The sequence below is a fragment of the Zootoca vivipara genome, chromosome Z1 (assembly GCF_965207765.1).
Source record: "Zootoca vivipara chromosome Z1, rZooViv2.hap1.1, whole genome shotgun sequence".
Taxonomy (NCBI): Eukaryota; Metazoa; Chordata; class Lepidosauria; order Squamata; family Lacertidae; genus Zootoca; species Zootoca vivipara.
In genome coordinates, this window is record NC_142583.1 from 21,281,290 (window position 1) to 21,308,002 (window position 26,713).

Below are 26,713 nucleotides of genomic sequence, written 5' to 3' on the forward strand. Positions count from 1 at the left end.
GAATCTCTGGTCTGCCAGCTCTTCCCATTTGGCTGAGGCTGTTTTTTTCCAAGCCATGACCACCAGCTGTACACCTGAGGATCAGGTGGTTGTCAGGGCTTGCAAAGGCCTAGGCCAGGCATCCCCAAACTGCGGCCCTCCAGGTGTTTTGGCCTACAACTCCCATGATCCCTAGCTAACAGGACCAGTGGTCGGGGATGATGGGAATTGTACTCCAAAACATCTGGAGGGCCGAAGTTTGGGGGTGCCTGGCCTAGGCACTGTTTGAGTGCCTCACTTGTAGTTCTATAAATCATTTAATGTGCCAACACGAATAGAGGTTATTAATATTGTAGCTGTTGTATAAGGGATTATTATTTTGACCGGAATGTAACAGAAATAAAGAAAAACCATCAATTCTAGCATGCGGGGGGGGGCACCTAAATTATATAATTCTGTATTTGAATGATTGGTATTAGTATTTGTATAATAATTTGGTATTGTTATAATGAGGCTATTGGATGGTAAATGAAAATTAATAAAAATTATTATCAAAGCAAAGGCCTCTGCACTCTGCTTTACAAGTGCTCTGTCAGGGCACATGGTTTCAAACCATGGAGGCAAAAATGAGTTATCTGGTGTAATTATGGCATCAGGTGAGTGGCAGGTGGGCAGAGTGGTAGCTTTGGGAAGTGAGCCTTGGCAGATTTTATGGCTGATTATTTTCAGTGGATTTCTTGGGTTATATCAAACTTAGCCATACTCAAAAAAGACCCACTGAAATCCACAAACTTAGTCAAGTGCATTTATTTCAGTGTGTCCTCTCTGAGTGTAACTGAAAATAATCAGCAGTAAAATCAATCCAGGACCACTTCCCAAACCCCCTCATTTATCTGAAATTTCACGGTTTTGGTTGCCTCCAAGAATGGAGACAATTTTACTATGTGGCTTTCGTTCAACTTGTTTTTCCTTCATTTCCCCCCCCCCCTTTCTACTCAGGATATAAAATTCATGACCTTATTATGAGCCCTCCTCACCAGGTAGAGCTGGCTGCAGGGGAAAAGTTAACGCTAAACTGTACCGCAAGGACCGAGCTGAACGTGGCAATCGTGTTTGAATGGGCCTACCCATCAAGCAAGACGACATCAGGCAAGGTAGCTTCCCTTTAAAGATAAAACTTGTGGATTGAAGCCTAAAGGGTTGCCAGTCCTCTGCGGTTGTTGCTGTCCAGCTCTCAGAAATGCGTGGATAACAATGATACATTTGGGATTAGAGCTCTCAACTTTGGGAAGATTTGTGTGTAGCTTAGCGACAGTCACTGAAGCATTTTCTAGTAGGGATTGCCTTAGGATCGTGGTGGGAGGAATGACTGCCCTCCTCAATGGAAGCTGCGGAGCACCCCATGCAAGTGTGCAGTTGGTAACTGGCTAGCTGCTCTGTTGACATCATCAGTCTGCACCCATGCCAGAGACAGCTAGACAGTCGGCAGCCACCACACACTCATACAGGAATGGCTGATTCACGTCCTTCCTCCATTGCTGCCTTCTCAGCAGCACGAGTAATGCTAGGAATTCCTTCCCTTCCTGAGGGTAGCCAATAATTCCTACTAGCATAGTGCTGGAGAAGATATATTCAGAAAAGCTCATGGTGCTAAGAATAAGGGCAACCAGATGCAAAAGAGGACATGTTTCATAGTTGTTTAATAGCTGTTGAGGCCATTCCCCCCCCCACAAGCGCAGATGTTCAAAAATAGTACCTTCTGCAGAAATCTGATCTTCCTACACAGTTGTCAAATGGTGGTAGCAGTAAGTTCACAAAAGTTACTGGTGTTGCTAGTCCACCTGGATATGCATTTCCAATATAAATCATTAGTTAGCATACCAACAGGAAACCCATTTTTATCCAGATTGCAAAAGCTTCCGTACCTACTCCCCTGGGAACAATCTTTGTTCACCCGGGTGAGTAGCTATTTACAGATCTGTCTATAAAGGCACAGGAGCACTGTTGTCCACCCCATCTGTTCAACCTAGAAAAAAGTCCCCTACATTTTATGCTACATGGGTGAGAGGAGGCTAAAGAGGTGATGTTGAAATCAATCCCTTTGAACTCTGTTACAGAAAAGCCATGTTGTGATCAGGGATGCAAAGACTTCATCTGGTAACGAAGTGAAGAAGTTTGTGAGCACTCTCACCATAGACCACGTGACCGTAAATGATGGCGGTCAATACAGCTGTACTGCCTCCAGCAGCAGTATGACTAAGGAAAACAGTATTTATGTCATCGTCCACGGTAAGGCATCACCCCTGGATTTGATACTTGTGCAAAGAAGATTCTGAGGGAGAAGAGACTCTGATTTAAATAAACCACTAGTAAAATCAAGACCAGTAAAAAACAACATGTTGGAATGGCAACACTTGCCTGATCTCTAGCTGGTTGAGTCGCTGCTGGCAGGTAGAAGAGGAGGGGATGAGTTGTCAGCAAGGTCGGTGCGGTGCAAACACGTTGGCAGGAGCACCAGATTGGCTCTGCTGGTGTGTTTGCGCTGTGCTGAACTTGGTAGCCTCCCCTTCTGCCTCTTGGTAAACAGTAGGTGACACAGCTTGCCTGAGGTGAGCAGGACCACTGTGCTGATTGAGATAGCTATTAAAACAAAGTCCAAGGATTTCCTCAATCTTTTATTAATTATGCTGCTTTGTTTTTGGAGGAGAAAGAGCTGGAAACAATGGAGATGTAAAGTACAATCCTATAGGCTCAGCATGGAGAACCCCTGTCCACTGGGTCAAGTTAGTCCACTAGACCATCCCACAGCCATGTACATCTAATGTGTGGCAGGCAAGGCTATAGTTGCAAAGGAACAATCGGTAGTCTTTTTCCAATTGAAGCCGATCCCTGTTTATTCATCTTTACTCAGCCAACTATTGTTTTCACCTCTGCCATGCATGGTTGAAATGAACAGGAGAAGCAGACCCAAATTTATGGACGATACTGAGGGTTGTATTAAATCAAGATCAAAATAGCTCCATTAAAATTAATGGACCTCAGTTAGCTCTGCCCTTGAATTTAAGTGGGCTTTCTTTGAGTAAGCACAGTGGGACGATATGGAACCTTGCAAAAAGCACAGTGGCATGATATGGAACCTTGCAAGATACTCCTGGACAAATTCCTTAGTTCCTCCTTCTCTCCCCTGTGTAATGTAATAAGGAAATGCATGCTGTGATGTCATGGCACTCCCCCGTGGCTGCCAATGATGCAGAGCAGGTGTTGAGAAAGGCATTGTAGGACGACACAGGGACATTGTTTTTGGTTGCCAGAGTACAGAAGGTTCCTCTTGTTCAATAGATGTTGCAATTAGTCTCAATTTTTTTAAAAACAATGGTATGTACAATAAGAAAACCTCTACTTCTGGAAAAGAAGAAATCTCCTATCTAAAATCTCTTGCTGCCTTCTTAAATTCCAACAGAAAAACCTTTCATCGTTACGGGCAGAATGCAATCTTTGGTGGAGACAAGACTGAATGAGCCAGCTAAGATTCCTGTGATATTCAAAGGGTATCCACCTCCAGATGCAAAATGGTAAGAATTGGAGCAGGTTTTTCTATAACAAGAGAGCCAAAATGGTATAATGCCTCTGGATATATTATACACTGTCCACTGCTTTGCAGAATGCTACGTATACAACTGCTTTGAATGTTTTTGTTTTTTTGTTTTACAATTAAGCAGTATATAAATTTTTATGCAATAAATACATCTAAATGCAAAGCTCCCCAAATAAAGTACTGTCTTCTATACAGTAGGGCACATGGATGTGAGAATCCATAAGAATAAAGAGTTTCTTTGATACTTTATCCCTGAGATCTCCAGAAAAAAATGTAAGATATCAACAGAGGCTTTTAGCCTGACCTTTGATAGTTAAGATATTTAGCTTCCTGGTATCCACCTTCTTTTGATGATTCTATTCTGTTTGCTTATTATAATGGTTTTATGCAGCTTACTGGTTTTTATAATTGTAATTGTTTCATATGTTTTTATAACTCTATTTAATAATGCTGTAACTAACTCCTGGGACCTTATGAAGGGTGGGCAAGTATTCTTACGATGAAATAATTCAATAAATCCATTCTGCCCAATTACATCCTTTTTTCAAAGCTCGTCAAGCAACCACTTATGTCTTTGTTTGCAGGTATAAAAATGGAAAACCCATAGCTTCAAATCGAACACTTAAACTTGGCTACTCTTTGACAATCACCGAAGTGAGCGAAAGAGATGCTGGGAATTATACCATCATTCTGACCAATCCCATTAACAAAGAGCAAGAGAAGCACACCTTTCATCTGGTTGTGAATGGTAAATTCACCTCTCCTAAATCTTTGTTTTCTTCAGAGGGAAATTCTGCATCCACTGAAGTCAATGACAAGCTGCCAATGTGTGGGCATGCTCTGTTTACATCAGGTGCTGTGGGGACTGGCTTTTATGTGAATGTCTTGATAGGTCAAAAAGTTAGAATGATGCCCCTCAGAATACAGAGCTATGGCTGCCAATCATTATTACCCTAAGGCAGAGATCGATGCAGCTCTTAATTTTGATTTATCTCTGTTTCTCCACCCCCACCCCCACCCTGCAATCAACTGTTTGGGATGCATTTCCCTTAATATACAATTTTTGCATGCGATTTTGCCTAATACGTTCATTTTTTTCTTAAACAATTTCCTCTAATGCAAATAATTTTTGTATGCTATTTCCCCAAATATATGCATTTTTGTGCATTAGTAATCCTAATCGGATTTTCCTACCTTTTTTGGGGTGGTGGTGGTGGAGAACTACCTTGCAAAATTTGGAGAAGTGTGACTTTCAAAGAATAGCGGGTGCTTTAGTTCACACATTGTTTTGGGAAGCGTGAATTAGGTAGATTTGCATATATATTAAAATAACCATCCTGTTAACACATTTTCTAGAATGGTTCTAAACACAGCAATCCAGCCCCACTGGATTTAGCCCCACTTCACAGGCTAAAGCTATCAAAGCAGTGTACGTGGTGTAGAGAACAGAATAAAAACACGGAAATTTAAACTCTAATCTGTTAAACAAACTCTGAAAGCAACAAAACAACTTTGTCAGATATAAAATTGATCTTTTATAAACCACGGGGTTTGCTCCTCAGAGAAAGCTTTCCTGAACAACAACAAAAAAGCTACGTACGTGACAACACAGATTTTCCGAGGAAAATACAATATTTGAATAATCTTCCTAACAACACTATTTTAGCCACTATGGATGTGGAATCTCTGTATACCAACATCCCACACAACGATGGTTTATAAGCCATCCAAGGAACACCATTTCAGATAAAATCTTCAGCCACCTCACCCCTTGCTTTTCCCCTCAAGACCAATTGCAGTGGTTACTGGAAGGATTTTTTTGTTTTGTTTTGACTATGTTAGACCAACACGGCTACCTACCTGTAACTAACAACAAAAAAAGTCATCAATGGGTGCCTAAGCATCGTGCTAGGCACCTGTCTAATTTTGGCTGGTAATTGATTTCTGAGAGCTGGAGCTGCAACACAAAATCCCAGTTTCTAGTACAGGCTAAAGCACACTTCTGGGGCACCTGGTACTCTCAGCAGTGCCCCATCTGCTGAGCACTGTTGCCAGAGACACAGTGGGCAAGGTGGGTTCCAAGTTTCTAAAAGCAGAACCTTGAACTGTGCCCAGTAGCACATTGGCAGTTGTGTTGGGTGCCAAATAATTGAATCAGTAAGCCTTCTCTCTTTGTTGCCTCAGACAGGCAACAAAAGCTGTTGGTCTCTCAAACCCCAGGTGGGCTTCCATCCATTGCGCTTATTTTGCTTGACTCAGTTTATTTATTTGGAAGACTCTTGATTGTCCAGTTGTTTCACAAAAAGATTATTTTTTCTATCGCACACTCTGTGTGCATGTAGGAGTTGCCTTTGTGCCCTGCTCTTTTCCTGCCTTCGTTGCTCTCCTTGACTTCCGTACATCGCGTGTCCTTCCCCTGCTGTCCTCCTGCGTCTCGCCCATCCTTCCTGACATCCCCCCAACTGCCCCATTCAGCCCCACCTCCTCAAATTCTCCCTTCATTTGGCTGCTCAGGAAATATTTTCGCCTGCTGCCTCAAAAGTAGCCTTTTTTTTAAAAAAAAAAGCAGAACAGTATGCCTTGGGTTATTGTCAAACAGTGATGGTAGTTTTGTGTCCTGTGTTTTGAAGGGCACCTTTCCCTTCTTTCATAACTGCTCGCTGCGAATCATTGGTGATTTCCGGAACCCACAAATGTAATTGCCTATCTTTTCCTCCTGCAGTTCCACCTCAAATTGGGGAGAATGCACTTCTAGCTCCTGTGGATTCATATAAGTATGGTTCCACCCAAGCCATAACATGTACGGTATACGCTGTTCCAGCCGTGGCCAGGATTCAGTGGTACTGGCAGTTGGAGGAAGAATGTACTTTCAACCCACAGTAAGTACAAGACAACTTGTCATTGATTAAACCCTAAAGTTGGTATTGCTTGGAGACTCTCTAAAAAGGGTCCAACTACTTTAGTATCAATTTTAGTATCAAGTTTGGATCCAGTGCGCCAAAGAGGCTGCCTTATCCCTTTATAACAATAAGATCAGCTGAGAGTACTCTCTCTTGTAATGCTCTCTGTATGCCACATAAGAAATCTCTGAGAAGCACTGGCAGTGTTCTCAGACCCATCTCTGGCTCCCTAAATTTCATTGGGCATTATTACCTGCATCAGCTGGCTAATTCAGACATGAGAGGAGGATATCATGGTTTCTAGCTAGGTAAGCAAGCCACAGTGAGTGTTGGGCTGATGCATTCTTTGTTCCTCTTTTTTAGCGAGCCTCTTCTTTCATCTCTTTCAGCTTTCACCCTAACCACAGTGTCTTGTGAATTCCAAACTCTCACCTCCTATTTATGCGCATCCCTAGAATGGACACAGCCCTGAGTTCTGTTTCTTTCATTTTATTTTGCTGTACCTTATTCACTGAAATAGCTCTTTGGTGCGGTGAAGTGGGAAAGTAAAGCCTAACTTTGTGCTAGACTGGAGGAAGAGCAGAGGCTGTATAAAAATATTCATTTCCACCCCTTCCTGGCAGTCGACACAACTTCCTCCAGCTCTGTTATGACTCTGTGAATGCGAAGCACTTGGGAATTGGTTCCAGCAGCACAGGCAGCTAAACACCCAAATATTTTCACTCTCAAGGGCAAAACATGCATCATAGGAGTCTCTAAATGCGTATCTATCTATCACATGCTTCTCTGTTAAGTTTGGGAAGTATTATTTTTAACTGATGGCTTAGTGCACTGTTAGGATTATTTGTTTGCTTGTTTTAAGCTGAGCTATATATATATCCCAGCCTTCTGTACAAAGTTGCTCAAGATGGCTGACAGTATAAAATCCACAAAACAATTGTTTTAAAAAGATAAGAATCTACTAAATATTTTGGAAAGTTGTTGTTTGTTCCCTTTGTGTTTGGATACTCCTTATGATATCGTAACCAAATTTTGCATTGTGGTTCCTGAGATCAAGGAGTGGATTGTTGTCCATTTGGATACAATGGGGAACCATTTTGAATCAAGATGGCAGGCCGAACCTTTCAAAACTGTACTATTGTTAACCATTTATTTCTAAACTACACTGATTTTTGTGTGTGGCTTCTTAGAATTCCTCAGCAATGCTGTTGGCATTTAATAAGAAGAACTCTTATGCTTTTACCCACAGTCCTCTTGGGCTACAGCAAACCCTCCAACATTTCTCCGATGAAAATAGGGACGTCCCATTCCATAATGAAAATTTTACTATTTATACCCCCACACATCTGACTGGGTTGCCCCAGCCACTCTGGGCTGCTTCCAACATATATAAAAACATTTTTAAAAACCTTCCCTATACAGAATTGCCTTCAGACAGATAACTCCATACCCTCCAACATTTCTCCAATGAAAATAGGGACTTCCTAAGGAAAAGTGGGACATTCTGGGATCAAATCAGAAACCGGGACGACTTCTGTAAATCTGGGACTTAGTGTTTATAGGATTACTGTCAATTGTATTTATGCAGTGTAGGATTTTAACTCTGGACAACAACTAACTCTCAGTTGTTAATTTTTTGTTGTTGTTTGTACTCGTGACAAATCTGTCTGTTTTCTTTCTCTGATTTCCCTTATGGCGGCCCACTGCTGAATTTGACACTGTGCCTTATCTCTGTGAAAGGGCATCTCAGAGGAAGTGCCTTGATTGATGTTGGGGATGATAGAAAGAGCTTCTGACCAAGGGCCACTCCACTTCCCTTATCTGAGCTTCACACAAGGCCAGACTTCCTTTTGGATTATTATTATTTTTTCAAGAAAGAAAGAAAAAGGAGTCAGCTTTCCTGTTGTTGTTTTAAAAAACGACTTCCACTATCTTCTTCCTTTGGTGCTAGTTATTTCCTGCACAAGGCCCAGAATCCTAAAGAAATACTTTAAGGAATCCAGTAATTTCTCTGTTGCTCTCTGCTTTAGAACAGAAACAACTCAAATTGTCAAAGTTATGAATGGACGTTTGTTTCCAGAATAGCTTCTTACCCTCCCATCAGTATCCTGATTGAGTTGACCTAGTTAGTGGCCTCATGTGGAACTTTACCTCTAGGCCCTGGGAATTTCTATTCTCATACCACCAGCAGCATCTTGGGAGCTTGGGTATATAGTTTGAGATCTTCTTTATTACAAGTAGCATCTGCAACAAAAAAGTTGCAGTGTATCCTCTCCTCCTGAGTTGAATAAGTTCTGTTCAGGAGGCTGGCCAGCCAGCATGGGCCCTCCTTCAAGACATTTTAAGCCAGGCATTTTCAACCTTTTAAGACCCAGGATGCATTCTAACCCAAACATGCACTTGGGGACTCATTTCTTAATATTCTACCATAGTGAACTAATGTCCCTGTTGTGACCCACCCTGCTGTGACTGACTAATGGGTCCTGACCCACCACTTGAAGCTAGGGAATCACCCTTCCTCCAGTTGGGTTTTTTTTTTCTTCAAATGAGCACTCAACAGTCCATGGTCCTAGGAAGCCACTGGTCTAGCTAAGGCCTCAATTAGCTGCTCTTTTTGGGTATGGTACCCCCTTTGTTGCTTACTCCAGAGTTCACCCGCCCATGCTGACCCACCCCTCTTGTTTCTTATCAGCTCCATTATGGCTCCTGTCTTGTTGATGCTCAGTCACCCGAGTTCAGTATAAGAGGGACTAATGTTCTTTTCTCACTTCTCCTTCACAGCTTTCATAGGGATTCTAGTGGCCTGTAATCCAAGTTTGCAGTATCAAAAAGTTCTGTCCCAGTGCCCTTATGGGCATATATCTTGGGCATTTGTTAATACGAACAAACAGAAACTTGAAGGGTGATGTTTGTTTATGTGTTCTTTTCCACTCAGCCAAGCTGGACTGGGGAACAATCCTTACGCCTGTAAGAAGTGGAAAGACATAAACGACAGAAGAGGTGGAAATCGAATTGAAACAGAAAAAACCCAGTTTGTCACTATTGCTGGGAAAATGAAGGTGAGGCAGTCATTCTCTAGATCCTGTTTGAAATGCAGGGTAGGAAGGAATGTGGTCATGAAGCTGTGAGCCGTGTGGTCCAGTGCGGGAGACTTGGACAATGGAGGCTTGGTGTAAATCCCAGCCTATGTCAAGGTGGCCTCAGGTTCTCTCTTTCAGCCTCAATTATTCACCTGCAAAATGGGACTGATAATCTTGTAATCTTGTGTGTATTTACTCCGAAGTACATCCCATTAAGTTCAGTGGAACTTGTTTGCAAGTGAGCATGCAGAGGTATCGCACCTGTAATATTTTAATATAAATCCCTAAAATGTCTCAACACAGACACATGCTTTGAAATGCATGATAAAAATGAGCAAACAAATCGGGGGAAGACAAGGTAAATGCAATTGCAAATTATAATTATAATTGCAATTTATAAAACCCCCTGAAAGTGGAAATGTTTAAATCATGGCAGGAGGGATTTCAAAGTGATTTAACCGCAGCTTATTGTATGTGGAACTATGATAAATGGCGTTTGACCCTTCCTTGGAGACTTAACAGCACAATCATTTGCCTCTTCCCATTGACCAGGCTCACATGTAATGCTAAGACAAAGTATGACACTTAGTGTGGTTCCTGAATAGGAGATTGCAACTGCATTGCTCCTTTTCTTCTCCTGCTCTGTCTGTGCTCCTGTGAGTGAATTAAGAACCCTCAAGGAACATAGGAAGCTGCCATATACTGAGTCAGACCATTGGTCTCTCTACGTCAGTATTGTCTACATTGATTGGCAGTGGCTCTCTGGGATTTCCCTGTCCTAACCGAAGATGCTTGGGATTGACCCTGGGACCTTTTGCATGCAAAGCAGATCCTCTACCAGTGAGCTTACAGACCTCCCCCTAAGTATGTTTAGGGTTGACGTTTATGACTGAAATCCTTAGCAGGCAGTACATCCTGTTGAAGACTTTGGTATAAATAAGCTTAGTGATGACCATCATATTACAGAAAGAATGCTGGAGAAAGTTGTCTATTTTCAGTTTTGCTTGACTCAATATCTGTACTGGCAGTAAGATCTGTGTTGGCCATTGTAGGAAGATGGTTTAGGAAGGTTAAACAGTTTCACTTTTGTTTGCCAAAATGGGTAGCCAGCTGGGCAAGGAAGCTTCAGATACCTAAAACAATGGTTTGGCTCTGTTGCCTTGGGATTTATGATAGCCTATAGCTCCATGATGATATATTCGGCTGACTTACTGTGTGAGATTTGGTTAAGTCCTTTAGTGCCTGTGAGGTATGTAACCGCTCGACTTGTTCTCTTGTAGACTGTAAGCACCCTCACAATTCAAGCAGCAAATGTATCTGCTTTGTACAGATGTGTGGCTAGTAACAAAGTTGGAGAAGGCGAGAGGGTCATTTCCTTCCATGTTACCAGTAAGTATAGCTCAATGATTGCGTGGCCATTGGCAAAATGGATATGTGTTTCATTAATGCTGCCAGTATATAAAGATGTCTCCTAAATATATGTAAGACTGCTAGGATATGAGCAGTTTGACTAGATTTTCTTTTGAAACTTGTGCTATTTACAATTTCATTTAAAAATAATGATATTCTAGAATGGTTCTGTGAAGTGCTGTTTGTCTTTAGGATCATTTTTACTCTTTTAAGATGGAAACCAAACTTTGAACATTTCCTGTTCTGATTGTGAAATGTGAAACGTCAACTAAAATTGCGATTTTGATGTAGCAAAACAGAAACCGGCGCTTTTATATGAGCCACCTTGTTAAAGCTGGCATAACTTCGATGAGAGTAATCCTGGATTGGAAGCAGATTTTTACTCCTAAATTATCCATGGTACAGATGCAGAGGGTAGAGCAGGATTGGAACTAACCCAAGCAGTATCTCTGATATATGGTACTGCCAAGTCCAGGAATGCTATAGTCAGTGCTAACCATGGATCCAGTTGCCCCGTTCTCCCCAAAGAGGAATTCAGTCACTCACTGCTCACTTTGGACTGAATGATAAGCCATAGTTTATTGTTATGGAAATGATCAGCAGCAAAACTCATGCTCATGCAATTCCCTTCTCCCCTTTACTCCTCTGGCATGGGCAGGAAGAGGAGTTTGGAAGCTTTCACATCTGTTTAAGAAAAGCCACAGTTAGGTATCATATCCTAACTCCGACAAACTTCAGTTAGTCTTAACTAACCATAGTTAAGGTTTAACACAGTTTAGAGTTCAGAGGTAGAGTGCTATAAACTGTGGTTCATTGAAATGGGAATCAAAAGCTTCCCATCTCCCCATGGGTTAAAGGAGGAGACCAGGATGGGTGAGCCCCAGACATTGCTTATTGTTGCATTCGTACTAGGCCTTTGTGTGAGGTGGGAAAGATCTGGTGATTGGAGTTACCAAGGGGTGGAGCCCGATTGGAAGTATATGGTTGCCTGTCTTCACATGTAATCTTCTCACAAACACTGTGGTGGAAGGGCAAATCCATTTCTACTTTTTTGGGCACTACACTGTTCATTAATGAGTACAGAGAGGAATGTTAGATTTCCTAAGCATTTGATTCAATCAATCAGTCTTTTCCGAATGACGCTCAGTGGGCATTCTGTTAGCAGATATTTTTTGTTTTGAGTTTGGATTGCTTTGTGTCAGCACCAATATAAACTGATCATATTAGGCAATTCATATTAGGGAGGTGCATTCACTGTATTGTTTTCATTGATTGCCATTTTATTTTATTATGCATATCCTTTAAAACAGTTGATTTTACTTATATTTAGATTATTATTATTTAGCTCAGCTTCTTTTTAGCATCTGATTTTATTGGTATTTTAATGTCTATTTTATAATGCTTTAAGAAAACCGCTTGGAGGTTTTTGATGATTAGGCAGTATAGAAACAATTAAAATAAATACAGTAATGAGCTGGAAATTGAAGTCCAGCCACTTCCAGAATGAAAGAGTTAGCTGCACATCTCAATGCAAAATGTTTCTCACCATGACTGATCCCATTTGTGTCCGCAGGAGGACTTGAGATTAACCTTCAGCCTAAGAGCCAGCCAACTGAGAAGCACAATGTCTCCTTGCAGTGTATGGCAGACAAGTTCACTTTTGAAAACCTGACTTGGTTTAAGCTGAGTCCTCGCGCTTCCATGGTGCGGCTTGGCAGGCTGCCTTTGCCTGTTTGCAAGAACCTGGACGCTCTTCAGAAACTGAATGCCACAGTTGCAAGAGCCAATGGAGAGAACATCACCATGGAACTCATGCTCCGTAACGTTTCTCTCCAGGACAGTGGGGATTATGTGTGCATAGCCCAGGACAAAAAGACCAAAACATGGCACTGCCTTGTCAAACACCTCGCGATTCAAGGTAACCCATGGAAACTCTCTTGTGTCATGATTATGACTAAACTCATAAAAACTTATAATAGTAGCTCAATTCCAGATTAATCTATACATAAAACTCTGCATAAAAATGTTAGTTTAAACAGTCAAACGCATTTCCTCCCCCTCAAAATAATTCATTTTAAAATGTATTTTGATAACATTTTGCAGAATAGTTGGGAAGTGCAAAAGTCCAATCTGCTATAGATGTTCATTTTGTAGCTCATGCTCCAACAGCACCATGACTTACCAGCTGCTTCATAATTGTAATTCAAAAGTTGCATTTTTAAATCCTGAATTTTTTATTCCCCACCACCGCAACAGAACCAGTGGCACCTGCAATCACCAGAAACCCTGAGAATCAAACAACTAATATTGGTGAAACTATAGAAGTATCTTGTGTAGCAAATGGAATTCCTTCTCCACTCATCACATGGTTTAAAAACAACGTAACCCTTCTTGAAGATTCAGGTGAGGCTGAGTGTTCTGTCCTGTGGCTAACCCTTGTTGCTTACTTTTACATTTCCCTGTTGATTTTGTAATTCCTAATTTATTCCTTGACCAAGAAGTACATTTTGCATAATGTGCTTTCTGTGCTCCTGATATTTGGTGGGACACACTATTACTTTTATCAGCCTTTATTTTTTACCATTACCTGTTGCTTTGGTGAATGAGCATTGGCATTGTGGCTTTAGGCTCTGCCCCCAATCTACACACATGTGCTGAATGCCTGGACAAGATCTCCATGCATACAGTAGAGGGCTCTGTCTGTGTGCTCAGAGCCCAGCAGAGGAAGGGTGTCTGATTCTGCAGACAGACCCTTCAGTGTGTACCGTGGATGACCCTGTCTATGCATTCAACTAACCTGATTAGATTGGTTTTGAAACATCCTGCTTCAATCTGTGCACATTCATTTCAATATTAGTCACCATGGCCCTATACTGTTTTGAGGATCAGATGCTTCATGCCTCTGCATCCCATGGGCATTTGGTTGGCCGTCATAAAAAACAGAGCTGAGCTTGGTAGGTCCAGCAAGGCTTTTCTTTGGTTCTTAGAGAGCTTTAGAAGTGCACTGGATATGGGGAATCCTGCTGGCGCAATACATTTTGCTGCCTGAGGCAAAGGACAGCATGCTCCCCACCCCATTTCAGCTGCCTGGGCTGTCAGTGGGGTAAGGGATAATGTCCTCCTGTGACAGCAGGCTACTTTAGGGGGTGAATGCCAGGCCTGTGGTGTACATAGTTCCGATCAGGGGAATCCAGGAAAGCGGGGAGCTGCCGCTGCTGGCCCCCAGCATCTGTCACCAGTTGGTCTCACTGTCTAATGGTAGGACTGGCCTTGATAATCAAATTCCATCCAGTCATTGTAAAATTAACCAAAGGGAATATATATATAGACAGAGCTCTTGCCTGTGCTGAAGACATGCCCTTTGATCTGAAAGCCCTTTCCTAATGTCAAATGTGTGATTAGGCTTTCTTTGCTCACATTGTCAGAGTAACTCCCCTCTTTATCATTGGGGTGTTTGGCTAATCCTTATCACTGAAAGCAGGTTCTGGGGCTTAATCCTGGTGAGCTCTGGTCGAGATTAAACCAGGCTCATGGCTGGATGGAAGAGTCAAAGTGAGGGTTTGGAGTGTACAAAGCCTAATGAAAGATAAGAAAACCCTTGCAAAACTCCACATTTGTCGGTGTCTTTGTCTGAACAACAAAGTCAAATTAGCAATGAAAGAAACATTTGTATCTGTGTCTTTTCTTTTTTTAAAAATAAGGTATAGTTTTGAAAGATGGGAACAGAACTCTCACCATACGGAGGGTGAGGAAGGAAGATGAAGGTCTCTACACTTGCCATGCTTGTAATATCCTGGGCTGTTCAAAAGCAGCTGCATTTTTTGAAGTAGAAGGTTGGTATGAAACATGGGGCTCTGGGTTATAAAGTGTTACTTTCTGCTCCACTTATATTTTATTCTCACAGAAGCATAAAATGTGACAGTACCTCAGACATCAACTAGTCCAGGGGTAGGCAACCTAAGGCCCGTGGGCCGGATGCGGCCCAAATCGCCTTCTCAATCCGGCCCACGGACGGTCTGGGAACCAGCATGTTTTTACATGAGTAGAATGTGTTCTTTTATTTAAAATGGGTTATTTGTGGGGCATAGGAATTTGTTAACCCCCCCCCCCCAGAGAGAGAGAGAGAGAGAGAGAGTCCAGCCCACCACATGGTCTGGGGGACGGTGGACTGGCCCACGGCTGAAAAAGGTTGCTGACCCCTGATCTAGTCGATGCAGAAAATCAATTACCGCAGGGTCTCGATAGTCCTCTCCCGGTTTAAATGTAAATGCATGTTGCAAGCTCTACTTGCAGAAAACCGTTGAGCTTACTGAGACATATATGGTTTGTTGAGTGGAATCAAGGTTGAAGGGAAACAAATTTGTAAGAACTGTAGACCAGCCAGGGAGACTAGAAACTAATAAGCTGAAGTGTCAAAATCCAAATAGAAAAGACAAGGAGGATGCTAGGTAGACAGAATGGACCGCAGCAAGATATCTGAGTGGCTCCTTTGACTTCATTGAAGTAAATTGCGGGAACAGTCATTTGTGTAAGTGGTCCCCCTAAAATAAATATTTCCACTGAATCACATTCACTCATCAAAGATCTCACCCTCCTGACAAAATCTCTGATCAAATTTCTTGTTTTGCATATTAACAAGCGACCTCTAGACACAATTTTTTTTAAAAAAGGAGTTGTCTGCTAGTGAAAGAAACCTTGCCCCAGCGTGATGACCTGCTGAGGGTTTTGTTTTTATTTTTATTTTAACCAAGCAATCCAAAGCTATATCCTGTTATTCTTACAGTCCACAGCAGGATATTGAAGTGATGTGCCATGTGACATATTTTTTTTTTTGTGGGGGATGGAAAGTGCCTGTAAATAGACCTCCATGTAAATACGTTATTTTGGTTATCCAACAAATGTGACTTGCTGGAGCGTAGCTTACTTTGGCTTGTAGAAATGGAAACGTGATTGTGAGAGAGGGATTTGAATGAGGGAATTTATCACCCGCCTCATCGCAGGCTATCGTTTGATGTTAAAACAATAAACCAACGTGAGGTACAGATTGCGTGATGGAAGAGCTGAAATATACAGCCATGGGGTGAGGAGTGAACTTCATGGTAGAAATGAGTTCTTTTGATGTTGATTGCAGAACCGTTTTGGTGCTGATAAGCTTTAATCAGTGTTTGCCAGGGTAAACTTCTGCCCTGTACGAAGCTGACTTAAATCAGACTGCTTGGCCATCTAACTTAGTTTTGTGTACATTGATGGGCAGTTTTTGAGTGTTGCAGGCAGGAATCTTCTCAGCTCTACCTGAAGATGGTGGGAATTGGACCACCAGCACCTTCCCTGAGCTACAGCACCTTGTCTATAACAAAATCAAGTTTAGGCACTTTGACACCCTAGGAAAATATTAAGATGGAGTCTCACACTATATCAGATACTGAAACTCTTGGGCCTTCTAATCTTTACACCTGGTCAAGTTCCTTTGTAATCTGTATAGAGCCTCCTACATCTGTTTCCTATGCTGGTGAGGTCAGCCATCAACGTTCTGGGATCTTGATTCATTTACTCCCAAGGAGCGCTGTCTTTCTCTAGCAATTGAGTCCCCATTTAACAAAATCTCATACCTTTCCCATTTGCTTCTACTAATCGCTTACTAGTAGGGATTGGGGATAAATTCAGTTCAGTTTGCATTTAAAAAAACAAACTTAGCTAATTTGCACTTTCCAAAACAAAGCCATCCTTCAATATTTGCATGTTTCTGAATTTTGCCATGTAGTTCTCCGGCCAAGTAATGGCGACAAAAACCACATGTATAAAGTGTATATATAAATGCATGTGTTGGTGAAAGCAAATGCAATTTATTACAAGAGATTCCTTGCAGAAATGTGCGTATAATTGTCAAAAATGTATGTTAGGAGAATTCACACTGAAATGTTGAGAAATTCATAGAGAATTTTTCAAAAAAAAGTTGCAAATTGCTTCAAAAGTGTGGAAAACTAAATTTTAAGGTAATAAAAATGAGAAACTGAGAGACCTGAAATAGACAGATGTGTTCATCCCTACTTATTAGTTACCCAACATTGCTTGATCCAATGCAGCTTGTTGGCTTCTATCCATTCAGAGCAGTATAAATAAGTCATATTTTGGAAAATTTATCTGGAGACAAAAGGCACAATGCAACAAAATTAAAGTACTTTTAAAATCCCAGGGCTTTCTGCGGGAACACCTAAAAGTGCTTAACTTTGACTGGATCTGCTCAGTTCTTTACTCCCTGCTGGGAGACCAATATTACCACATACCAGTGTGCACAACTTGGTTTATTTCATAGAGTGAGGAGATTAATCAAATAATGCATTGACTGACCAGTATTACGGACTCCTCTTGGGTCAAGTCACCTCGAGTTCCAGTGGAGGGATTTGTACTGTGTACTGAAGTGCCCTACATACACTTTCCCTTTAACACATTTTTGTCTTAGTTGACTTGCTACGTGTTGGACTCCTAACATTCTTGTTCTCAGACAAGGAACCTCTTTCAGTACTTCAGCTGATGACCTGCCCCAATAAGCTCTGGGCTACTATCAATGAACTGTTCAATTGTCTCTTCCCAGGCACTGATGAGAAAACGAACCTCGAGCTCATTATTCTGGTTGGAACGGCGGTAATTGCCATGTTCTTCTGGTTGCTCCTCGTCATCATTCTCCGGACCGTTAAGCGGGTAATGAAACCATTCTCCCACTGTCCCATCGGCACCAATCTTGCATGGCAAATGAAAACTGATGGGGACTCTTTTGTGTTGTTTCTTGCATTGTCTTTAAATCAACAGCCGCATTTTTTCCCTCTTGGTACCGTCACATTCTTGCCTGGAATTTGAGGGCACATAAATTGTGCTTTTTAATTGACCAGGCATTTGGTGGAGGAAAAAAAAAAGACCTTTTCCAGAAATTAATAAAGCGAGTAATTAACAATGATTTGTGGGCACATGCCCTGCAATGTTTCTGGGGGAGAACTGCATACTTGCATTCCTGTGGACAAAAAATGCCAGTAAATGTGACCTATAATGCCAGTAAATGTGACCCACCGCTCATTGCCTAAGCAGTAAGGATAATTGTATTTAATTTGCACTACTACTACTGCTTTTATTTTTTCAGGCCAATGGAGGAGAACTAAAGACTGGCTACCTATCTATCATCATGGATCCTGATGAAGTCCCTATGGATGAACAATGTGAACGTCTCCCTTACGATGCCAGCACATGGGAATTCCCCAGAGATAGGCTAAAGCTAGGTGGGTCTCCTTATGAATGAGCAAGTGAAATGTCCCTCCAGACTTGAAATCAGAGGCTGCTTTAATTAAGTGCTGGTTTTGGAAATACGTGATAGAATCCAGGGCCATCTTAAGGGTATCCAGCGCCGTGGTGCAAAATCCCTCTGGCGCCCCCCTGCTTGCTAGGCGGCATTGGAACGGCGGCTAGCAAGCCTTCTGTTGCGAGGGGACACGGCGGGAACAGTGCACCGAAAAGAGCCCTTTCGGTGCGCTGTTCCCACCACGCCCCCTCGCAACAGTAGGCTTGCTAGCCGCCATTCCAACGACGCCTAGCAAGTCCGCCCAGGTGAGGGGACGTGGCGGAAACAGCAGGCTTGCTAGCCGCCATTCCAACGGCGCCTAGCAAGTCCGCCCAGGCGAGGGGACGTGGCGTAAATAGCGCACCGAAAGGGCTCCTTTCGATGCACTGTTCCCACCAAGCCCCCCTTGCAAGCCTGCTGTTGCGAGGGGGCGTGGCGGGAACAGCGCATGGCAGAGGATACAGTCAACCGCCCCCTGCAAGGGCAATGGAGGAGGAGCAGTGGGAGAGCTAGGCTGCTTCAGCAGCAGCGTCTCGCTCGCTGCCTCAAACATGAGCAGCGCGCAGGGCTGCTCGGCGCCCCAGCCCAGTGCCCCTGATGGGGAGGCGCCCTGGCGCACCACGCCACTAAGCCAAATGGAAAGGACAGCCCTGATAGAATCCAAGAATTGTATAGGAAGAGAACCTGGGGATTATTTAGTCCAGCCCCCTGCAATGCAGGAATATGGAACTTGTCCCATACGGGGATCGAACCTGCAACCTTGGCACCACACTCTAACCATCTGAGCTATCCTAATATCCAATATGGAGGTCATTGTATGCTCTGATTGGAGCTTGGAGCTCCTGGTTCACTATCCATTGGAGGGCACCATGTATGCACTCAAACTTTCAGGTTTGCAAGAAATACCTAGAGTGGAGTTGGAGACTCCTTAGGCTTTAATGTCATAGCCAGATCTCGGCACTGGATTCCAAAGATTTTATGTACCGTAATTTTTTAAAAAGGAGTAATCATAAGTATATGCAAAGTAACATTCCACAGAGTGTCTGCATCATAGTGGCACACTTCCGGGGCGATGAAGCAGTGCTTACAAATTGGAGAGCCTAGTTTCCCTGATTCTATTGAACTGGGCTGCCTACTGTTCCCTAGTTCAACAGCCTAGAGAAAAAACCACTTGAGCCCAGTGGTGCCCAACCTTTTTCTTTTTTACCATAGCCTTGGCAGACCACATAATGATTTTTCTGCCTTTTGTAGCAGTTGCAATGCATTGCTGTTTGATTTTTGAAATTGCATTTTTATTACTGCTTTTATTTATTGGATGTTTTGTATTATAATTTGAATTCCATGGAATTCAAGTTGTATGCATTAAAATTCAAGAAATAAAAGAAGCAATAAAAAGGCAATTAAAAGTCAATATGAACAGTGCTTTTTCTTCAGGGGGTACTCAAGGGTACGCAGTAACAGCACCTCTCTTTTTTCAGTTAAAAAGTGTGACACTTACTGTAACAACTTCACAGTGAGTACTGGCACCTCTTTTTCTAGGAGAAAAAAGCACTGAATATGAGCATTTAATTTACTAGGTGTGCCATCTTCCCTCTATAACCGCAAAGCCCTAGACAGGTCAAGGGCCACCTCTAAATGAAGCTTGCAGACCATTGGCGGTCCACAGACCGCAATTGGGAACCCCATGCTCTAGACTTCTTGTTTTGATGCCATTTCCAGAAACATGTATGTTTTACTGTAACACAACACGTAAGGCGGCAGGATTCTGCTTTTCTGCTTGCTCCCTTTATACCTGTGCTGCTCTCTGCCTTCATTCCAGCGTGATCCACCAGCCTTGATTGCCAAATAAGTAACCAGCTCCCTTCAATTGCTTGGACAGTAGAAATATAAAAAGTTTATCTTTTTGTTTAATTTTGTATCCAGGTAAGCCGCTTGGTCGGGGAGCCTTTGGCCAAGTGATTGAAGCAGATGCATTTGGAATCGATAAAATGACTACCTGCCGGACTGTTGCAGTCAAAATGCTTAAAGGTGAGGCTCGAGAACTAAAATTCACCTATGAAGGATGTTGTGGGCTATCAGCAGTTGCTGGTGACATTGTAAGACCTCAGTTGGTTGTAGCTATTGGATATAGCTACAAGATATAAACTTGCCAATCTCTTCTCACTTAGTTCAACCTAGGGGATGAGAAGCTTTCATAGCAGAAATAGAATGTTGGGAGAGTATATTCATTTTTATTGTCTTAATTGTTTCCATTAAGCAATGAGTTTCTTTTCCCAGTCCTGTAGATTGTTTTGAACTTGGTTAGATATTTTGAACTCCACACATGCTTTCTTCCCACTCTTTATGCCTATTCTCTGTTAAATTTTCATTAAGCACAATAAATGCACTATGCTTTCTTCGTTAAACTAAGGTGAAATACCATCTTGCTCCCTCTTGTGGCTTCCTTCAAGCAAGGAGCCAACCCTCACAGTAGCTCTGTGGAAGAGCATCTACTTTGCATTCAGAAACAGTGGCATAGCATGGGGGAGGGCTGAGAGGGAGGGAGGAAGAGGAAGGCGGAAAAGCACTGCCAGAGCCACGTGCGTTGCCCAGATCACCTTGCTGCAAGGACACAATGGCGCTCTTGGCTTTGCATTTCTTTGCCTTATCTCTGCTCCCAGGTTGGGGCTAGTTTGCAAGGAGAAACTCACTTGATTAGATGCTGGTTGGCGAAGGGACTGGCCACTGCCTAGTCCACCAGGGGGTGCAACGCTTGCCCTGCCCTGAGGCACCGGTAACCCACGCTATGCCCCTGTTCAGAGAATCCCAGGTTCAATCCCCTACATCTCCAGGTTGGGCTTTGAAAGACTCCTGTCTAAAACTATAGAGCCACTAGCAGTCAATATAAACAACACTGAGCTACATGGACCAGTGGTCGGATTATCAAATAAGATGGGCACCTTCTTAGGCTCATAAAAAATGCTTTAATAAACATAGGCTTTAAGTTTGATCATGCAAAATTTTGCTCACTAGTATTAAAGAAGCCACACAGACCTGTTGGATTGTGTGGTCCCTTCGCATCCTACTTTGAAGGAAGATGGCAAGCGGACCTTTATTGCTACTCTATAGACAGGACAATATCTATATTTCTTTTTCATTTACAGAGGGTGCAACACACAGTGAACATAGGGCACTTATGTCGGAGCTCAAAATCCTCATTCATATTGGTCATCATCTCAATGTGGTCAATTTACTTGGGGCCTGTACAAAGCCAGGAGGTAAGTGTTGTTTTTTTGCCACTTTGTGAAGAGGGCATAGCTCAGTGGTGCTCACCGCTTTAACACCCCCCCCCCAAGAGTCTGCCATTAATGAGTTTCAAGCAGCTAGGCCTGGAGAGACTTCTGTCTACAACCTGGAGATCCAAAAGCCACAAAAATAGGTGCAACAAAAATAGACACAACGTTTAGTAAAACAGCAATGCAAACAAACAAGAAATCAGAGCTTTCCTTCCTTGATTGCAGTGGGTATGTGGGGTAGCGTTATCTGTTCCTTTCTGTGCATTCTTAGAAAGCCACTGCCGGCTGGGGGGGAAATGCATTCACCCTGCCCATTCCTGGTCCGTTTTATGGCAAAGCAAGGCATTATTGCAGCAAATGCATGAACCCAGTTTCTCATCTGCTGAAATAATGGTGAAAGTGGAAGCCAAGGTTCAGGTTCAGGAGGGGAAGTTTCACTAGGCAAAGAACCTATTGATTCTTTGTGCCTTTGAGGTATTTAACTTTAAAAAGAAGCTCTAGGTTGAGAAAGATACAATGGAGATATATAGAATCCCGCAGAATTATGCTTAATCTATTGATTTGCCCTCCCATTTTAATGCTGAATATTTTGCCACTGGGTTTCCACCCCCACCCCCAGTTTAAACCCTTTTTCTCACTGTTTTATTATTAGTTTTTGTAAGCTACTCAGTGTCTTTCTGGTGGGGATCAAATCTTTAAAATACTTACAAAAATGTTGCATGTGAAAGTGAGAGCAACTTTATAATAACACATGTACAGAGGAGGCCTGCACACAATTTGACATCTACCAAACAAAACGAAAGGCAAGAACAGATATTTTCATTAATCCCTGGTGCATTTTCAGTGATGGTAGGGAGGGCTTCATTCTGCTTGCTGGACCACACATTTTCCAGGCATGACATGGAGCAGGAGTGAGGAACTCCAGATGTTGCAGGCCTCCAACTCCCGTCTCTCTGAGCATTGACTATCCTGCTTGGAGCCAGTGGGATTTGGAGTTCAGCAACAGCTGGAGGGCCGCAGGTTAGCCACACCTGATACAGTGGCGGAGCTTAATGCTCCGGTACCGGGGGGGGGGAGAGCAAGCAGGGGCGGGGCTGGCATGTGTCCTGGGAACATGGTACGCCGCCTGCAGAGGCGTGGCACCCAGCGCGGGCGGGGGCGAAGCCGCGATGGCACCCCACCTTGATTGCATTGCCCGGGGGCGGTGCACTCCCCCCGCACTCCTCTTCCTCCACCAGTGACCTGATATGGCCAGTTGCTAGAGGAAAGGCTGGGAGAAAGCCCTCTAAGTCTTGTTCTCATTGTGTTCCTTTAGGGCCACTCATGGTGATCGTCGAGTACTGCAAGTTTGGAAATCTGTCAGTGTACTTGAGAAGCAAGCGGAGTGATTTTGTTCCATACAAGGTGAGGCCTGCGTGAAATGTAGGGTAAGGTTACCAGACGTCCCCGTTTCCTGGGGACAGCCCCCGGATTTACAAATCAGTCCCCTGACAAAATCCATCTTTTGGTAGGAAATTGAAAAGTGTCCCTGGATTCATTGAAAAAAATCTGGTAGGGGGGAGGCTGCTCTGCTTTTCAGTTTTAAGATCCTTTTAACTTCTCTACTGTGAGATCTCTTGGATGTGAATAGGAGTTAAAATAACTAGATAAATACAATGATATTTGAAATGCTGTTATGAAAAGGCAGTTATAAAAATTATAATGTCTCATTAGTAATTTTTCATTAGTTGGAAAAACTATTACTTATATACCTATATTTTGTATTGTGTCACAATTTCAAGTTTCCTTTTTGTTTGCTTTTCCTTTTACGCTTTTGTTTTTGTCTGTTACTTTATTTTCTCACTGAAAATTAAAATATAAATATTTTTAAAAATAGGAATTAAAATAACGATTTAACATTTCTAAGTGAAATCTACACTTCTGTAGGTCGTATCATGGTCGACATGGGTTTATACCTTCATTAACACTTTATGTTTGTAATTACTGTGTGTACATTTCCATTATTCTCATGGTAGATTACTAAATTATACTCTGTTATAGCTTTTGGAAATCCTGATGTATACTGTGTTCTAGGGGGCTTAGTTTGGTCAGAATCGAGTATACAGTTCCAGAGTTAACACTCAATACATTACTTCTGGTAAATGAGCCACCATAGCTGCTAGAGGGCCTTGAAAATTTGTGTCTTGGGTTTTTAAGACTCATCTACCTATGTACTATCTGAAAGCAAAAGGGCATGTTGGTTGCTAAATGTGAAATATATTGGCATTGTTTTCAGCTCTCCCACCCCACTGTTCATTTCATTTGTCTCATCCATATTCCCTTTCTTTGCAGGCCAATCATGCTCGGTACAGGCAGGGAAATGGTGAAGTCTCTGCAGACTTGAAGAAACGCCTAGACAGCATTGCAAGCAGCCAGAGCTCAGCCAGTTCCGGGTTTGGAGAGGAGCGATCTTTCAGCGATTTAGAAGTGGGGGATGGTGGGTATTTGTCTTAAATCATTATCCATGTCTTTAGAATATTGAGATCAAAGTGTTTCCTTGGCTTCTCCATTCTTATAGGATTAGGTGCTCCTGTATCATTTGCTGATAAAACCAGAACCGTCTTTCCCACAGGGCCTAGTGGTGCATCGCGCTACGGCGCCGGCCTCTCAGGGGTGCCCCAGTGAGTGGGGGAGCTGCACGGCTTTGCATATGGCTGGTGGGTGCGCAGCTTCCCTCCCAAGCCTCTGCGGAGATCACTCTCCCGCAGTGGCATGGGGGAGAGTTGCGCCCTGCCCCATGGCTGCCAGTGTGCAGTTTCCCCCCCTCCCCACTATCTGTGGTAATTTGGGGGTGCTGGGTGGATATTTGCACCCCGGCACTGCATCTGCTAAAGACGGCCCTGGATAATAAAATATGTATTTTGTATCACTCTAAAATACACATGTTATATCCTTCATTGTGCAGCTATTGGGGCAATATGGAAGTTTACTCTAACAATATGGCATTCTGACTTGCTTTTCCATGCTGAATCACTGAGGGTAACTCCTGCTGCATAGCTCCAAGTATCCATATACCTGGAAGCCAGAAATGAAGAAAGGAATCTGAAGGATGGGGCTTCTGTATAGGTGTTACCTGGTGAATTAGGATGCCCAGTGTATTATGCATTTATATACGCTGACCTTTCTCTTTGCAGCAACATCTGAAGATCCTTGCAAGAACCCACTAAGCCTGGAGGACCTCATCTGCTATAGCTTCCAGGTGGCCCGGGGGATGGAATTCCTGGCCTCGCGGAAAGTAAGGCATTCCTCTTGGGGGAAATGACATTTGTCAGATGACTGCATGTCACTGGGAACGATTGTGATAATAAGGATAGTGCCAGAGCTCACTCAGCATTTCTGTACACTCTGATTTAAAGCAGTTGATATTGCAAAGTTCTTTGGTAAAGACGTCGGCACTTGTATATTCACCTGTCACCAGGCATACACTGGCCTTTAATTCATTTTAATACACATTTCCCTTTTTGGCTAGAGTTTTTAAAGCGGTTTACAACAGGGGTTTCCAAACTGTTGTCTGAGGACGTGGTCCGTTCAGCAGCTCTGCAGCATGTCTGTGGATTTATGGTTAAAGATGGGGAGATAGCAAATCCCTTGCTTCAAATGCTTATATTGATTATTTTGTTGTTGCTGCTGCTGCTTTTATTTCTTTATGTTTTATTGTATTGTGGTTTGAATCCTACGGAATTCAAATGGTAAGACAATAAAATACAGTATATAAGAAATAAAAGAAGCTATAAAATTCAATTTTTAAAAAACCGTACAGCATCTAATGCAGAACATTACAATTGCTAAAACAGTCAGAAAAAAACAAGACTCTCAACAATTTTCAAGTGGTCGGTGGGGTGGGGTGATGTAAGCCATGGCTCTCAAACTCACAACGTCTGTAAAATACACTGGATTCACCAAGAACCACACCTTCAAAACAAAACAATTGGCCCCACTGCAGTGAGAGCCAGCATCCAATGTTCTACTCCACAGAGCAGTTGTTGGTAGATGTCTCTGTATGTGGGGAGAAGGGAGAGTCCAGGTGGAGCAGGCTCTGAAGTCTTCTTTGTCTGTCTCTCTTGCCATGCCTACCTCATGTCAAGTCTTCCCACACGTGGAAGTCCATGGATGTGTTTTCAAATATTTATCTTCTCTCATTTATCTTCTAAGGCAGTGCAAAAGACTGTCTCTCAACAGAAACAACATGTTTACTCTGAGTTTCATTTAAGCCTTATTGGGACATTCATTTTAATAACCTACAAAGTGCTGAGCCTTGCAAGGAAGGTACCAATTAAGACAAGGTTAACAAAGCTCTTTGGAACAATCCAAATAACAGGCCCATTGTTCCTCTCCTTGCAGTGTATCCACAGAGATCTGGCAGCTCGCAATATCCTCTTATCGGAGAACAACGTGGTCAAAATTTGTGATTTTGGATTGGCCCGAGATATCTACAAAGATCCAGATTATGTCAGGAAGGGAGATGTAAGTTTCCGTCTGTGAAATAGCGGGACATTTACTTAGAAAAAGATATTAACAATGACATTGTGGCATATATTTAATGCTTCCTTTTCTCTATTGCTTTGCTAATAAACATTTAGGCTAGGCTACCCCTAAAGTGGATGGCACCGGAAACCATTTTTGACAGAGTATACACCATTCAAAGCGATGTTTGGTCCTTTGGTGTACTGCTGTGGGAGATATTTTCCTTAGGTAAGTCACATTACTTTGGTTACCCAGGGTGAAATCCCATGGGACCTGGGAGGGCATCTCATGTGCCATAGGATGTCCCCAACCCAGAGGCAGAACTCTGACTTCTGAGAGGGAGATCCTGCAAGCCAGGTGTCAGAACTCCAGTGTCAGAAGGGCCAATTTTTGTTGTTGTTGTTGAGGTGGTTCAGGGTCATTCCAGGAGAGCACAAGGAAATGCTTGGATTCAGAGCTATTTCAGTTCCCCAACAGGCCAGGGAGACATTTAAACCAGCTCAGCAGCTAAGGCTTTTCTGGTCATTTTTCTACCATTGTAGAAAAGCAGCTAAGGATTTTCTGATAATTTTTCTACCATTTTTCTACCATTCTCTCCCAGTGGGAGAGAAACTGCTTAAAGAAAAACAGAGCAAAAACATAGC

General features: G+C 42.7%; 1 protein-coding gene across 3 annotated transcripts in view; it reads left to right on the plus strand.

Moving 5' to 3' along the window:
• KDR (kinase insert domain receptor) overlaps positions 1 to 26,713 on the plus strand; it is a 45,241-nt gene that overhangs the window by 9,949 nt on the left and 8,579 nt on the right. For 2 of the 3 annotated variants that reach the window (XM_035112537.3, XM_088659292.1), the window contains exons 6-24: positions 979 to 1,133; positions 2,097 to 2,268; positions 3,440 to 3,551; positions 4,159 to 4,322; positions 6,297 to 6,453; positions 9,410 to 9,533; positions 10,835 to 10,943; positions 12,538 to 12,882; positions 13,221 to 13,367; positions 14,666 to 14,797; positions 17,557 to 17,663; positions 18,097 to 18,232; positions 20,215 to 20,319; positions 21,435 to 21,548; positions 22,882 to 22,970; positions 23,898 to 24,042; positions 24,740 to 24,840; positions 25,947 to 26,069; positions 26,186 to 26,297. In XM_035112537.3, coding sequence (XP_034968428.3) covers positions 979 to 1,133; positions 2,097 to 2,268; positions 3,440 to 3,551; positions 4,159 to 4,322; positions 6,297 to 6,453; positions 9,410 to 9,533; positions 10,835 to 10,943; positions 12,538 to 12,882; positions 13,221 to 13,367; positions 14,666 to 14,797; positions 17,557 to 17,663; positions 18,097 to 18,232; positions 20,215 to 20,319; positions 21,435 to 21,548; positions 22,882 to 22,970; positions 23,898 to 24,042; positions 24,740 to 24,840; positions 25,947 to 26,069; positions 26,186 to 26,297 — 2,649 coding nt within the window. The remainder of the gene's footprint in view (positions 1 to 978; positions 1,134 to 2,096; positions 2,269 to 3,439; positions 3,552 to 4,158; positions 4,323 to 6,296; positions 6,454 to 9,409; positions 9,534 to 10,834; positions 10,944 to 12,537; positions 12,883 to 13,220; positions 13,368 to 14,665; positions 14,798 to 17,556; positions 17,664 to 18,096; positions 18,233 to 20,214; positions 20,320 to 21,434; positions 21,549 to 22,881; positions 22,971 to 23,897; positions 24,043 to 24,739; positions 24,841 to 25,946; positions 26,070 to 26,185; positions 26,298 to 26,713) is intronic. The other variant, XM_088659300.1, reaches the window with a different exon arrangement.